Source organism: Rhinatrema bivittatum, chromosome 1 (assembly GCF_901001135.1).
Source record: "Rhinatrema bivittatum chromosome 1, aRhiBiv1.1, whole genome shotgun sequence".
Lineage (NCBI taxonomy): Eukaryota > Metazoa > Chordata > Amphibia > Gymnophiona > Rhinatrematidae > Rhinatrema > Rhinatrema bivittatum.
In genome coordinates this window covers 572,321,429-572,337,643 of record NC_042615.1, presented here as the reverse complement: position 1 = coordinate 572,337,643, position 16,215 = coordinate 572,321,429, and the positions used below count along the sequence as shown (strand labels likewise).

The following is a 16,215-nucleotide window of genomic DNA, read 5'->3' as shown; positions in this document are numbered from 1 at the left end:
AAATACAAAATATAAGAAATGCACATTCCCAAAGATGGCATATCTAACATCTCAAAATACATTTTTTTTTTTTTACCTTTGTTGTCTGATCTTTGTATTTTTCTAATCAGTTGGTTCTGGTCTCTCTTTCCTATTTTTTCCCTTGTCATTCATTTCCTAATTCCTTTTCAGTGTCTTTCTTCTTCTACTGTCTTCTTCCCTTCCACACACACACGTACATTCTTTCTCTCACAGACTCCCTCACACACTCAAGCTCTCACATGCTCTCCCCCCCTCCCCCCACACACACAAACTCACATTCTCTACAGACACACATACAAGCTCTCACTTTCTCACCCCTCCCCAGGCTTACATTTTTATGCACACACAGACGCTCATCCAGGCACCCATTCTCACCACACAATCAAACCCAGACTCCCATTCTCACCCACACATACACACATTCAAGCTCCCATTCTCACCCACACATACACATTCAAGCCCGCGCACAGCTTCCATTTCCTCCCCCTCCCAAGCAGTAAGATCAGTTGGCCTCTCCCGCTGCCACCGGGCTCCTGCTATCTTTGGGCCGTACGGCCCACCAATCTTCCTGCTTGGAGGAGGGGAGGGGGAGGAAGCAGAAGCTGTGTGCAGCGCTTCTGCTTCATTCCCCCCCACCCCAATAGGAGGATCGGTGGGCCATACGGCTGCAGGATCGCTTCCCCATGTGTGCCGTGCAAATGCATGGAATGGTGCGCCAGCCCTGGGTCCTCCTCTTCGCCGCACAGAGATGGGATCCCGCGATGGCCTTGCAGGTCCGGTGCTCCACTTCCGGTTCCAGTTGGGTGGGCCTGGGTCCAAATTGGGTGGGAAGCCCCCCCCCCCCTTCCCAGCAGCACGGCATCACTCTGTAAGGAACCTGCCCTGCGGTTGCGGATTCCTCTACTGCTCGCTGGGAAGGGCCAGGGCTGCGGGGGAGTTTGTGGGTGGTGGAAGCCGGGGGACACTCTCTGCCAGCCTCTTCTAGTTTTGCACCACGCTTGACCCCTGCCCTGATTATAAAACCGCCGCGATTCTACAATTAGGCAGGGGGGCGAGCGTGGCGCAAACTGGAAAGCAGATACCAGCAGAAACCAGCAGATACCAGGCCACACCTTCCTTCATTAACAAAGAGCGCGGCAAGATGGAGGGCTGGTCCTACGCCAGAGCCACGCCACCACGAGGTCTGCAGTGAAGTACTTTTTTTTTTTTTTTTTTAAGAACAGGCCAGGCGAACCTACAGCAAATTTGTTTGTTAGGACTTGCAACTGGAAATCTTTAATGCTTTCACTGCGAGGAAGTGAAGGTGGGTGACGTCACTTGCTCTGCCTCCTCACATGGACCGGGCTTGCGCGACACACTAAAGTGTTGTGACACGCACTTTGGAAAGCTCTGGTCTACACGCCAGGAAATAGAAAAATTATTTACCTGATAATTTCGTTTTCCTTAGTGTAGACAGATGGACTCAGCTTCCCACCCTCGGCAGCAGAAAGAGTGTGTCTGTAGCCCTCCTGTGGGGCTCTGGGTCCCAAGGGATTACTGGTAAGTGTTCATCCAGTCCCTAGCTTGGGGTACCTAGAATCTTATGTGAGTTCAGTGTTTATGGTTGGTTGAGTACAGTTCTGGTTTATCTGTTTTTAATCATGTTTTAATCAAGGATTTTGCTAGTCTGGTTGCTTTTGAAGAGAATACTGGCAGGCTGGGGTCACTGCAGGGCGGTTTATACTTGGCGTCTGTTTGCTGCGGCTCCATCTGCTTTCAGGGGAGCATAAACCCCCACTGGTCCTGAGTCCATCTGTCTACCCTAAGGAAATCAAAATTATCAGGTAAGTAATTTCTCCATTACGTTTGCCTTCCACAGTCTGCTCATGCTAAAGTAGTGTGGCCGGGTCTTGCTCAATAGTGTAAGAGGAAATGGAGGGGAGAAAGAGGGTTTAGAGAGTACAAAATGGGAACAGGAGGCAAATATGGGCACACCTGGGAATGTTTAGATTTTGCTCACCCTGAAATTAGGAGGGATGGGAAGGTTTGGGACTAGGAAATTCACTCATGATGGTGCCACAAATTGCTCTAGGTGCTGTTGCGGAATGTCACGTGGGCACCTCAGCCAGTCTCAGTATGGGTGGGTCTGGCAAATGTAAGGGTTTTTTTTTTTTTTGAGGGGGGGGGGGGAGAAAAAAGTGCCGTTGGGCCTGAAATTTCACACCCTACCTCAAGTTTTCTGATAGATTTTGTCAGCAATCCAGGAGAGGGGTTGAGTAAGAGGACAGTTTTGACGAATCTACAAATAAAATTGAAATTGGGGTAAAATGTATATTAATATAATATATATTAACAATTATATTATATAACATAGTGTTGCTTGATTTTTGGGACTGCTCCCTGTTAGTGTAGTGACCTGCTGCTTTAGTAATGAAACCTTTATTTGCATAAAGGAAAGAGTTGCAGGCATGGGGGAGGAAGGCAAGTTTCTTGCTGTGCACTTTACTACTTAAGGCTATTTGGGGTGGAGGAAGAAGTGGGAGTGTTGGGGTTAAATTATTTTTTTTTCTTTTCTTTCCAGAGAGCAGAAAATGGTGATTTTAATTGGATAATACCAGGAAGGTTCCTGGCCTTCAGTGGGCCTCATCCAAGAAGTAAAGTTGAAAACGGTAATGCCTTTGTCCAATAAGTGAAACTCTAAATTAATGATGTTAAGGTCAGTTTCTAGTAAGGGTGCATTTGATCATTACTGATGTGCTCAGTAGTTCTATCTTGCCTGATGAGTTTGCTGAGCAGTTGAGTGGCTGGGAAGCAAAACTTGTTTCCTTTGAGGAGACACTGGTGTAGGAGGAGGGTTGGGATTTTGTCCAGACATTCATAGTTTGTCTTAAGCTTGATATTCATGTCATCATGGTTGGCTGTAAAGTCTATTGGACTTTCTCACAGCAGTGATCCTGGTGTTCCACTGCTGGTCTCGCTCCTGCACCCACACTGTTCAGTGATTTATTATTTAGCTTGATAAGATACATTCTTTGACATGCAGGGCTGAATTAACCATAACATATTGCCTTCCGTTCTAGATTGTAGAGCTTTTGTTGTACTGAGCATGCATGTAAATTGCATTGTGAGCCCCTTGTTACCATTGTGGTTAGATGTCTACCAGGACTCTGAGGATCCACAGTTTGGAAAATGGAGAAGTCACTCAGGTGGTGAAGAGCTGATGTCACCCCTACTTGAGTTCCCTCGGTGCCAAGTTGAGAAGGCGATCTTTGAGCAGACTACCCTATCTGTAATATAGGCCTCAGAGCCTACCACCTCAACAGGGTTGAGCAAAGCATGGAATTGCTTTAATTACTCTGAATAATTTTGTATCATCTGCAAATTTGATCCTCACTCATCATACCGTTTTCTAGATTATTTATAAATATATTAAAAAGCACTAGTCCAAGTACAGACCCCATAGACACTCCATTGTTTACCTTTTTCCACTGAGAAAACTGACTACTTAATCATACTCTCTGTTTCCTGTCTTTGAATCAGTTTACAATCTGCAGAAGGATATCTCCTATCCCATGTCTTTTTAATTTTCTTAAAGTCTGTCATGAGGGACTTTTGTCAAATGTCTTCTGAAAATTCAAATACACTACATCTACCAGTTTGCCATTATCCACGTTTAACCCCTTCAAAAAAAAAGTAGCATATTTGTGAGGCAAGACTTCCCTTGGGTAAATCCATGCTGGCTGTGGCACATTAAACTCAGTCTATCTATTCTGTGATTTTGATCTTTAGAATAGTTTTCATGACTTTCTGCACTGAAGTCAGGCTCACCAGACTATAGTTTTCTGCATCACCCCTGGAGTCCTTTTTAAATATCGGAATTACAGTGGCCACCCTCCAGTCCTCAGTTTCAATAGATTATTTTAATAATGGGTTACAAATTATTAGTAATAGGTCTGAAATTTCATTTTTTAGTTCTTTGAGAACCCTGGGGTGTATACCATCTGCTCCAGGTGATTTGCTACTCTTCAGTTTGTCAACCTGGCCTACTACATTTCCAAATTCACTGTGATTTGGTTTAGTTCATCCAAATCATCACCCCTGAAAACAGTCTCCGGAACGGGTCTCTCCCCAAAATTATTAAACACCAAAGAATTAATTTAGTCTTTCTGCGATGGCCTTATCTTCCCTAAAAGCCTCTTCAACCCCTCAATCATCTAACGGTCCAATCAATTCACTTGCAGGCTTCCTGCTTTGGATATATTTTTTAAAACTTTTATTATGAGTTTTTGAATCTACAGCCAACTTCTTTTCAAATTCTCTCTTAGTCTCTTATTAATGTTTTACATTTCTCTTGCCAGTACTTATGCTTTTTCCTATTTTCTTCAGATGGATCCTTCTTCCAGTTTTTGAAGGAAGTACTTTTGGCTAAAATAGCCTCTTTCATCTCGCTTTTTAAACATGCCGGTAATCATTTGACCTTCCTTCCACCTTTCTTAATACGTGGAATACATCTGAACTGTGCTTCTAAGATGCTATTTTCCTAGCATGTAGCAGATGGACTCAGGACCAATGGGTATAGTGTATGCCTGATAGCAGTTGGAGACGGATCAGATTTCAATCTGACGTCAGCCCTAGTACATATACCCCTGCAGGAAGTGCAGCTCTTCGGTATTTTCCGTCTCCATAGCAGTTAGGGACTCTATGTACGCTTTCACAGCGTTAGAGTAATTTCACTAAAGAAAACCAAAAGAATAAGAAGAATTCTTACCTCTACAGACGAGCCCCTCTCTCCTGCGGTGACACCCTTTGGGTCCCTTCCACAGTTGAGAATTCCCGAGGTGATTTCCGCGATCCCTCGGAGGTAAGCCTCGGTCCAGCGGCCGAACCTCGTGGGGACCTAGCCCCCGACATCGGGTGAGGCTGAGAGGCAGCGGGTGCAACCTTGAGCGCGATGGTGAAAGTATTTTCCCTCTTCCCCCCGCAGCCGGAGACTACCCAGAATGAGACCGGGAAGCGCAGAGACAAGGTAAGGTAGAAATCTAATTAAGTCTCTGGTCCTGGAAGCTCGAGGAGTCGCACAGGTCACCAGCCAGGACCAGTACCACCGGGTTGATCTGCCTTAGCAGGGCTAGACCCCGGTTAGATTCGAAGGTCCTCCCACGAGGAGACCCTCCAAGGCGGTCGCCATATTGTCTGCGTGGTCGCCGTCACCATTTTGATCTGTTCGCCGCCCTGATCCGTGCGCACAAATACCGTGCGCACAGACGACGTGCGTAGCCACGCGCTTACTGTGCTGGACGCACAACTCGATCTGTGTGCGCACCAAACCTAAACGCACAACTGTATTTTATGTGCACAAGCCATCGCACCACCGGAAAAGAAACTCAAGGCTCAGGGTCTTTGCACAGCATGAGGAGGCCACGGCCCTGTGTATACAGTGCGAAGAGGCCCTAGGGGTTCCATCTCGTGGCCCTCCCCAGCTGGTACCGAGTTCCAGCCTCTTGAACAGTACACTGGACCTAGCATCGCACAGCGGGGACCCCCCCCCTCAAACAGGGCTCCCCAGGGATACGGTGCCCCTTAGTCTAGACCCAGCATCTATCTCCTGGGTGGAATTCTTCAAAAGTCTGCATACCTTCATCCACATGCAACCGGGGCCTCCTATAAAACGGCCACAAGTTTCACCAGAGGACCTCAACATCCCGGGACCCTCTATGCCCAGGGATGTGATCCTACCGCCAAGAAACCTCACCTTCGGGGACACGGACAACTCGGATGAGGATTCAAAACCCCTGGAGGAAGGGGAACTCCCTCCGGGGACAGAGCCCCACCGAACCATGAGACGCTTCTTCACCAAGGACGAGCTTCCAGACCTAGTCACACACAGCTTAAAAGAACTTTCTATCCCGAGCACCAGTGCCTCAGGGGAACCTAAGACGAACCCCCTACTAGAGGGACTCAGTCAGACCTCCTGCCATTTTCCATTATTACAAGCCATCCAACAACTAATTAGAACATAAGAAATTGCCATGCTGGGTCAGACCAAGGGCCCATCAAGCCCAGCATCCTGTTTCCAACAGAGGCCAAAACCAGGCCACAAGAACCTGGCAATTACCCAAACACTAGGAAGAACCCATGCTACTGATGCAATTAATAGCAGTGGCTATTCCCTAAGTATAATTGATTAATAGCCATTAATGGACTTCTCCTCCAAGAACTTATCCAAACCTTTTTTGAACCCAGCTACACTAATTGCACTAACCACATCCCCTGGCAACAAATTTCAGAGCTTTATTGTGCGTTGAGTGAAAAAGAATTTTCTCAGATTAGTCTTAAATGTGCTACTTGCTAACTTCATGGAATGCCCCCTAGTCCTTCTATTATTCGAAAGTGTAAATAACAGAGTCACATCTACTCGTTCAAGATCTCTCATGATCTTAAAGACCTCTATCATATCCCCCCCTCAGCCGTCTCTTCTCCAAGCTGAACAGCCCCAACCTCTTCAGCCTTTCCTCATAGGGGAGCTGTTCCATCCCCTTTATCATTTTGGTTGCCCTTCTCTGTACCTTCTCCATTGCAACTATATCTTTTTTGAGATGCGGCGACCAGAATTGTACACAGTATTCAAGGTGCGGTCTCACCATGGAGCGATAGAGAGGCATTATGACATTTTCCGTTCTATTAACCATTCCCTTCCTAATTCCTAACATTCTGTTTGCTTTTTTGACTGCTGCAGCACACTGAGCCGACGATTTTAAAGTATTATCCACTATGATGCCTAGATCTTTTTCCTGGGTGGTAGCTCCTAATATGGAACCTAACATCGTGTAACTACAGCAAGGGCTATTTTTCCCTATATGCAACACCTTGCACTTGTCCACATTAAATTTCATCTGCCATTTGGATGCCCAATCTTCCAGTCTTGCAAGGTCCTCCTGTAATGTATCACAGTCTGCTTGTGATTTAACTACTCTGAATAATTTTGTATCATCCGCAAATTTGATAACCTCACTCGTCGTATTCCTTTCCAGATCATTTATATATATATATATTGAAAAGCACCGGTCCAAGTACAGATCCCTGAGGCACTCCACTGTTTACCCTTTTCCACTGAGAAAATTGACCATTTAATCCTACTCTCTGTTTCCTGTCTTTTAACCAGTTTGTAATCCACGAAAGGACATCGCCTCCTATCCCATGACTTTCTGGAATGGGATGCCCCGGAAACTACGTTCAAAGGGGGACATGCTCTAGCAGCCATGTACCCTCTGGACCCAGCCACCAAAGATCTCCTGGCATGTCCGAAAGTGGATGCCATGGTCTGCGCGGTCTCGAAGCGCACTACTATCCCAGTGGAGGGAGGAGCAGCACTCAAGGATGCTCAAGACAGATGTATGGAATCCATTCTCAAACAGTCCTTTGACGTCTCTGCTATGTCTCTACAGATCGTGGCCTGCTGTGCCGTGGTGACATGCGCCTGCTTGTCACAGACCAGGAACAAAACTCCCGGGGAAGCCCTGGAACCAGAGGTATCATTCCTCGCCGATGCCGCTTCTGATCTGGTGCGCACCGCAGCTAGAGTGTCATCCGCCATGGCAGCCAAAAGACAACTCTGGCTCCGAAACTAGTCGGCCGACGCATCTTCCAAAACGAGACTCATAAGGATGCCCTCCAAGGGAACCCTCTTGTTTGGGAGCGAACTAGAGAAAATAGCCAACAAATGGGGCGAGTCCCCACTGCCGTGGCTACCGGAGGACAGGAATAAGAGAAACCAGCGACCCTTCCCCCGAACTTCCAGGGGCAGAGTATCACAACACTTCAACCCATATAGAAGCACACATCAAGTGGCCCGCCCCACAGGCCAAAGCCAGTCCTTTTGGAACAAGCACAACAAAAGGGGAGCCAACTCGGGCCCAGGCCCCAGCCGCACCCCACAATGAAAATCATCCGACCCATCCAAAGGAAGAAGCCGTAGAGGGCAGACTTGCCCTATTCTACCAAAGATGGGTCGAGAGAACTTTGGACAAGTGGGTCCTAGACATCATTCGAGAGGGATATTACCTGGATTTCCACCACCTCCCTCTGGTCAGGTTTGTGGAATTCCCCATGCCACGACCCTTCCAAGAGGATGGCAGTGGAAGCTACACTGACCAGACTGCTAGCCTTAGAGGCTATAACACCAGTGTCTCCACAACAAGTAAATACTGGACATTATTCCATCTATTTTCCCAAGAAAGAAGGAACATTCAGGACCATCCTGGACCTCAAGTCGGTCAACCGTCACCTGAAGATTCCTCGCTTCCGCATGGAAACCCTACGCTTGGTAATAAGGGCGATACAACCGGGAGAGTTCCTTACATACCTGGTTCTGTCGAAAGCCTACCTACACGTTGATTCATCAAGAGCATCAGCGTTTTCTATGCTTCAAGATCCTGGACCGTCACTACCAGTTCTGGGCACTACCATTCAGGTTAGCCACAGCACCTCGGACGTTCACCAAGATCATAGTAGTGGTGGTGGCAGCAACACTGAGGAAGGAAGGAATCCGCGTACACCCTTATCCAGACGATTGGCTGATCAAGGAGAAATCCCCAGAAGAAAGCCACCAGGCGACCCACAGAGTCAAAACTCTACTGGAGAGCCTTGGGTGGGTGGTCAACACAAACAAGAGCTTTCTGCAGCCCTCCCAATCCCTAGAATACTTGGGAGTCTGGTTCGACACCAAACAAGACAAGGTCACCCTGACACAGACAAGGAGATCGAAATTGATGACCCAGTTATGAACCCTGTTGAGCGAGCTTCGCCCCACAGCATGGGACTATCTACAGGTCCTCTGCCTCATGGCATCCACACTGGAAGTAGTGCCATGGGCAAGAGCTCACATGAGACCCCTACACTGCTCACTACTATCACGATGGAATCCACTGACCCAGAACTACACCATACGTCTTCAGCTCCCGGATAAAGTCCGGACCCAACTACAATGGTGGCTACAAGAAGACCACCTGAGCCAGGGAGCGAGACTATCCTCACCATCCTGGATCCTGCTCACCACGGACACCAGCTTACAAGGATAGGGAGCACACTGCCAGGAGCTTGACCGCTCAGGGACAATGGAACAAAGAGTCTGGGTGGAACATCAATCGCCTAGAGGCCCGGGCAGTCAGACTAGCCTGCCTACGGTTCAGACTCAGAGACAAGTAGGTCAGAGTAATATCAGACAACGCCACAACAGTGGCCTACATCAACCGCCAGGGAGAAACCAGAAGCCAACAGGTGTCTCTGGAAATAGACCCCCTAATGTCATGGGCGGAAGCGAACCTTCAAGAGATCTTGGCCGTCCACATCGCCGGGAAAGACAACGTCGCTGCGGATTACCTCAGCAGAGAAAGTCTAGACCCAGGAGAACAGAGGCTGTCGACCACAGCATTCCAATTGATAGTAAACCGTTGGGGAGCACCAACCATGGACCTCCTGGCAAGCCGGTCCAACACTCAAGTGCCCAGCTTCTTTAGCCGCAGGCGGGAATCCCAGTCCCGGGGAATCGATACCCTGGTACAGACCTGGCCACAGGATACTCTTATACGCCTTCCCACCCTGGCCCCTATTGGGTGCAATCATCCACAAGATAGAACACCACAGGGGACCAGTACTTCTAGTGGCCCCAGACTGGCCAAGAAGACCGTGGTACGCAAACATGCGAAGACTGCTGACAGGGAGCCCCCTTCCTCTACCTCCACACAGGGACCTGCTCCAACAAGGACCGATCTACCACGAGGATCCAGCTCGATTCTCTTGCAGTCTGGCCATTCAGAGGACTTGCCTGAAGAAGAGCGGGTTCTCTGGCAGTAATTGACACCCTACTCCGAGCACGCAAGTTCTCCACAACCCTAACATACATAAGGATTTGGAGAGTATTCGAAGCCTGGTGCGGGGACCACAACATCGAGACACGCTCAGTCAAAATTCCGGTGTAAGAGGGGGTGACTTTCAGTTTTTTTTCTCTGACTCCATCTGCTGGAAGGGGGAGACAACCCAGCGGTCTGGACTACAGGAACGAAAATTAGCAGGTAAGAACCAATTTTCCTTTATTACTGCACCTCCAAATAGGTTAGCTTCCCTGGTTTCTCTTAGCATTTCATTATCTGTCTTAATCATTTTGGCCAAGTGGACGGTAGTATAGTCCTATTGTTACTCTTCCACAACACACCTGGCATTTCTACCCATAAAGATTCTACTGTGCATTTAGTCTCTTGTGGGATCTTTATCTTGTTGGACTCTATGCCATCCCAGACATAAAGTGCCTCCCCCCACCAAGTTGATCCTCCCTATCATTGCGATACAATTTGTACCCTGGTATTACAATCCCATTGATTATCCTCCTTCCACAAGGTCTCTTGAGATGCCAATTATATCTTTCATCATTCACTGCTATACACTCTTAACTCTCCCATCTTACTTCTTGGACTTCTGGCATTGGCATACAGACATTTCAAAGTGCGTTTTTTGTTTGTATTAACAACCTGCTTTTCATTCCACAGGGATAATTTGGCATCTATTAGCTCAGGTGATTCTTCACTTATAGGCACATGGACTACTTTTGCTTTTATTGGAACCTCTCTGCTGGGATAACCTAACTGTCCTGTTTCATTAGTATCCTTCAAAGATACCTCCCTCCAAACCATGCGCTCCTGAGCAGATGTCACCTTTCCCCCTTATTCTACTTTAAAAGCTGCTCTATCTTCTTTTTAAAGGTTAGTGTCAGCAGCCTGGTTCCACTCTGGTTAAGGTGGAGCCTGTCCTTTTGGAAAAAAACTCCTACCCCTCGCCCAATTCTCCAAAAGTGCCCAGTTCCAAATAAAACTGAATCCCTCTTCCCTGCACCATCATCTCATCCAAGCATTGAGACTCTGGAGCTCTGTTTGCCCCGGGGACCTGCACACAGAAAAGGGAGCATTTCAGAGAATGTTACCTTGGAGGTTCTGGATTTCAGCTTTCTACCTAAAAGCCTAAATTTGGCTTCCAGAACCTCCCTCCCACATTTTCCTATGTCATTGGTGCCCACATATATCACGCTAGCCAGCTTCTCCCCAGCACTGTCTAAAATCCTGTCTAGTTGATGTGTGCAATCCGCCACTTTCACACCAGGCAGGCAGGTTACTAGACAATCCTCATGTCCACTAGCCTTTCAGCTATCTACGTTCCTTATAATTGAATCGCCAGCTATGATGGCCGATCTAACCCTTCCTTTCTGGGCAGTATTCCTGGGGGTCTCGTTCTCTGTGCGAGAGGACAGTGCATCACCTGGAGAGCAGGTCCTTGCTACAAGATCACTTCCTGCTACATCAGGGTGATGCTCTCTGACCAAGATATCTTCCTCCTCCAAGGCAGTACCAGGGCTGCCAGACTGGAGTTGGGACTTGGCTACTATATCCCTGAAAGTGGTCTCTATATACCTGTCTGCCTCTAGCCTAGAGATCAGAATCATTCTCCGAGAGCCAGGAGCTCTTTGTACTGGGTTCTAATCATACATGTCACACTCAATGCAAAAAGTTTGAAGGCCTCCCTTTTGCTGCTGGATTGCTGCTTTCATCTTAATTTTGTTGAGTTCTTAAGTTTAGGTTGCTAAGGAAGTAGGAATTCGTAAACTAGTCCTTTAAGTTTATTGGTGTATTCACTATTAATCTGGTAGTGACCTGCAAGGGAATAATTAAACTCTTGGTAAGGCTCGATTGATTTTTTTTAATGTGAAAGTAAGTGTCTCTTGCCTGTAAATCAAAGGATGAGCGTGGGTGGGAAGAAAAGACAGACACTAGAATTAACTACCTTGGCTTGCTTTTTATATCAGACACACACGTTAAACTATTAAGAACCTTGGCTTGCAGTTATCAAATGCACTTTGTCCAAATGGCTAGCAGACTGTATTGCACATTGCTATGTTCTGGCTGGCCTTCAGATCAGCCTCTGTCAAGGCTCATCAAGTGAGACATGGCTACCTCCAGTGACTCATCTATGAGCCGTGCCTGGTGAAGACATTTTCAAAGCTGCAACTTGGTTATCAGTTCACACCTTCACATTCCATTACTGTCTGGACAATCTGTCAAGAAGTGACTAACATTGTACAAGCAGTTTTGTGCAATCTGTTCATCCAGTTGTCCACTCTCCACAGTGGAGTCTAATTTTGCAGTAATTGCTCTGCTGCAACCCTCAGCTTGGGATTCCCCACATATTGTTGCTAATTCAGCTTTGCTTGTCAAGAAAGAAAGCAAGTTTATGGTAAGCAAACTGAGTTCTTAATAAACAGCAGGATGAAATAGACATGCTTAATACCTGCCTGCCTCCCTGGAGAGTCAACTGCCTCGCCAAAGCTAAACTGTTCAATCAACTGAGGGGCTCGCAAGGCAGTGCCTGCACTGGAACTGCCCACACTTGCTCAGTAGAGCAGAAGATATATGAGCTCTAGGAGAGAAGGATTCATTCAGCGCCATGAGATATCACCCGCGTGTTATGTCTAATTCATCCTGCGATCTATAGAGATCCAATTTACAGTAAGCAAACTTGCTTTACAAGTAGATTTAAGTCAGTGGCATAAACTCAGTCAAAGCCAGTTGTGGCCACCCCCCATTCATTGAGGCCCTCTGGGGCCTGGGTATGCCGCAGAGGTGGCACATTCAGGCCTAAGGTAGGAGGGAGGATGACTACCACCACTGGCCAGCAAACAGTGCAATGGGTGCACAATAGACATGGCATTCCTCCAGCTTGAGGGTACCTTGGAGCCACCGAGGAATATGTGTGGTGGGGAAAGGGGAGCTTGGCAAAGACTGATGATGGAGGAAAAGGAAATATGACAATTAAAATTAGAACCATTGAATCTGGTTATTGATGACTTCTCTGGGTGTTTGTCTTCTAAAGCCATCAGTGGGTTACTTGGGTATTATAGCAAATGCTTCAAGTAAAGCCTTGACCATTTTAAATCTCCTAAAAATGTTCTGTATCCATAATCTTTTTTTTTTTTGTATGACTACTCTTCTCTCATTTCCTTCCTTCCTTTCTTCACTGCTCCCCACCTTGTGCATGTCAGTCTCCTGACTCTAACGTGCTTTCTGAATTTTGTATTTACTGTCTGCTGTGCTCTGTTTTGTTGTGTTATCCAGCGTAAGGCAGTTGGAATTTGTATGACCCAAGTTAAACCAAACTGAAATTATGCCAGAGATGTAACTAGTGTTTCCCTGTAAAATGTTATTGAATAGCTTCAGGGAAGGGACATTCCTTTTAGAAAGAGAGTGAGTATAGAGTTCATAATTGTTTCATTTGGTGCAGGAGTATAAGGCCCAGTACAAGATCTGAGAACGCAGCAACACTTTTCAGCACTGTATGTAATCTTGCTTTTGAGCATATTAAGAACTCCTTCTGCTTCGTGACTCTCTTTTTCTCATGCCCTTTCTCTCTTCAGGCTATCCCCATCATGCTCCTGAAGCCTACTTTGCATACTTCAAGAGGAACAACGTTTCCACTATCGTTCGCCTTAACAAGAAAATATACGATGCCAAGCGCTTCACGGATGCCGGTTTCGAGCATTATGATCTTTTCTTTGTGGATGGAAGCACTCCTAGTGATGCCATCGTTAACAAGTTTTTAAACATCTGTGAGAATTCGGATGGTGCCATTGCAGTGCACTGTAAAGGTGTGTGTACAGATTCTTTATTTCTCTGTGTGGGTTACTTTTTATGTATGGAAGACATGAAATGGGAGTCTGTGCTTTGGTGAGACGTGAAGCAAGCAACCTTGTTGGGAAAAGATGAGGGTAGATAAAGCAACTGTGTTGTGGACTTGCTCAGCTTTTGATCAGATTTGGGGGAGACTCATGGTAATATTCTAAATCCCCTCCCCAGCTGAACCATCCAGTTTTGTTTTTCATTCCTGTGTTTCTTAGAATTAGTAGGAAAAGGAAAATTTCCTCTTCAGCCAATGAGACCAGTTCAGATATCTGGGTTTATGCCTTGCAACCAGCAGATGGAAACATTAACAGGCTTTGTGATGTCGCCCTCTATATTCCTGCCATCTGCTGGATACAGAGAATACTGACAGGAATATAGAGGGCGACATCACACACAACTCGTGAGCATAACTTCCGCACATCCAACTAAGCGCATCCACGAGCATAACTCCACGCAACGTCAAATTTTCCAGACCTACACCTGCGCAGGCAATGGCACCGCCAGCCAAGAAATCCAAAGGAGCCTTCCTTTGCCCAGTCTGCCAATTGAGAGCTGCACAGCCGGAATTAGAATACCTTCTGTGCCAGCAGTGTGAGCAGACCCAGGGGGGCCCTAATCAAGACCCCCTACAGCCAGGAGAGGGATCCGGAACCACTGATGAGGGCACCTCGGACCTAAGCATCTCCATCTCTGCACCCCCACAGGAAAATTCCTCCGGGGCTACCACTACAATCTCTCATGGGATCACCATGAACCCAGGAACCTTCTCCTGGGTAGAATTTTTTTAAAGGGCTGTAAACCTTTGTCCAGGCACACCAGCCCCGGCCATGCATCAGGCTCAACCTCCGTTGGAAGCACCAGCCCTTCCCGGCACCTCCTGGGATACTCGAGACATGTCTCTCATACCCACGAGCCTCCCCGAGGGGGATCCAAATACCTCAGAGGACAAAACCGCCTCCCTGGAAGAAGGAGAAATTCCCCAGGGATGAAGCCTCACCGGACCATGCTCCGAATGGATGAATTACCAACCCTTGTGTCCCAGACCATGAAGACACTGGGCCTTCCATGCAGGAGTCCACAGCGGAACCAAAGAAGAATTCCATGCTGATGTACCTCCGTAAGGCCTCATGCTATTTACCCATGCTGGAACCCATCAAGGAACTGATTGACCTAGAATGCTATGCTCCAGAGGCTACTTTCAAAGGTGGGCGGACACTAGAAGCCCTATACCCACAGGAACCCACGGCTAAAGAACTCCTTTGTTTTCCCAAAGTGGATGCTATGATCTGTGCAGTCTCAAAATGCACCATGATCCCAGTGGAGGGAGGGGTGGCACTGAAGGATGCCCAGGATAGAAGGCTGGAAGCCATCCTCGAGCAGTCCTTTGATGTATCAGCAATGACGCTACAAATTGCTTCCTGCTGCCCCTTAGTGGCACGTTCCTTTTGATCCTTGCCAGAGATGCAACCACGCCCGGAGAGGTGATGGAGCCCGCGGTCTCCTTCCTAACCGATGCAATTGCAGACCTCGTGCACACCTCATCACCGTTCCATTCCCATTCCAAGAGACTGGAAATGGAAATCACACTAGCAAGACTACTCAACCTAAAGGCAATAACCCCGGTGCCCAAGTCTCAACAAAATACTGGCCACTATTCCATCTATTTTATCGTCCCCAAGAAAGAGGGAACATTCCGGCCCATCCTGGACCTCAAGACCGTCAACCGATATCTGAAGGTACCACACTTTCGCATGGAAACACTATGCTCAGTTATAGTGGCAGTACAGCCGGGAGAATTCCTAATCTCCCTGGACCTATCCGAAGCCTACCTTCACATCCTGGTCCACCAACATCACCAGCGCTTCCTGTGATTCACGATACTGGGCCATCATTATTAATTCAGGGCACTACCCTTCGGTCTAGCCACCACCCCCAGAACCTTCACCAAAATTATGGTAGTTGTGGTGGCAGCACTGAGGAAAGGAGTCCTGGTACACCCCTATCTGAACGATTGGCTGATCAGGTCAAAGTCTCCGGAGGAGAGCTGACACGCAACCACCAGAGTCAAGAATCTACTACAGGAACTCGAGTGGGCCTACAGCCCTCCCAGTCACTAGAATACCTGGGAGTCCGATTCGATACCAAGCAGAACAAGGCCTACCTTCCCCCTCCACAGAGGAAGAAACTAATGGGGCAGTTACAAAAGCTGTTGACCTCGATCCGTCCCAAGGTGTGGGACTACCTTCTGGAAGTTGTCCCGTGGGCAAGGGCCCACATGCGACTGCTACAACGCTCCTTACTGTCACAAGGGAACCCTGTGTCCCAGAGCTACGCGATCCGCCTCCAGTTACCGTCAAAGGTGCAGGAGCAGCTCCAATGGTGGTTACAGGAAGAACACCTAAGCAGAGGCGTAAACCTATCCACTCCAAAGTGGATCTTGCTCACCACGGACGCAAGCCTGCGAGGTTCGGGAGCCCACTGTCAGGAACTGACGGCC

General features: G+C 47.6%; 1 protein-coding gene across 9 annotated transcripts in view; it reads left to right on the top strand.

Moving 5' to 3' along the window:
- CDC14B (cell division cycle 14B) overlaps positions 1 to 16,215 on the top strand; it is a 283,418-nt gene that overhangs the window by 128,940 nt on the left and 138,263 nt on the right. For all 9 annotated transcript variants that reach the window (XR_003858911.1, XM_029617847.1, XM_029617825.1 and 6 more), the window contains exons 8-9: positions 2,582 to 2,669; positions 13,454 to 13,684. Coding sequence is in view for 8 of the 9 variants with exons in the window: in XM_029617847.1 (XP_029473707.1) it covers positions 2,582 to 2,669; positions 13,454 to 13,684 (319 nt within the window). In the remaining variant the exon portion in view is untranslated. The remainder of the gene's footprint in view (positions 1 to 2,581; positions 2,670 to 13,453; positions 13,685 to 16,215) is intronic.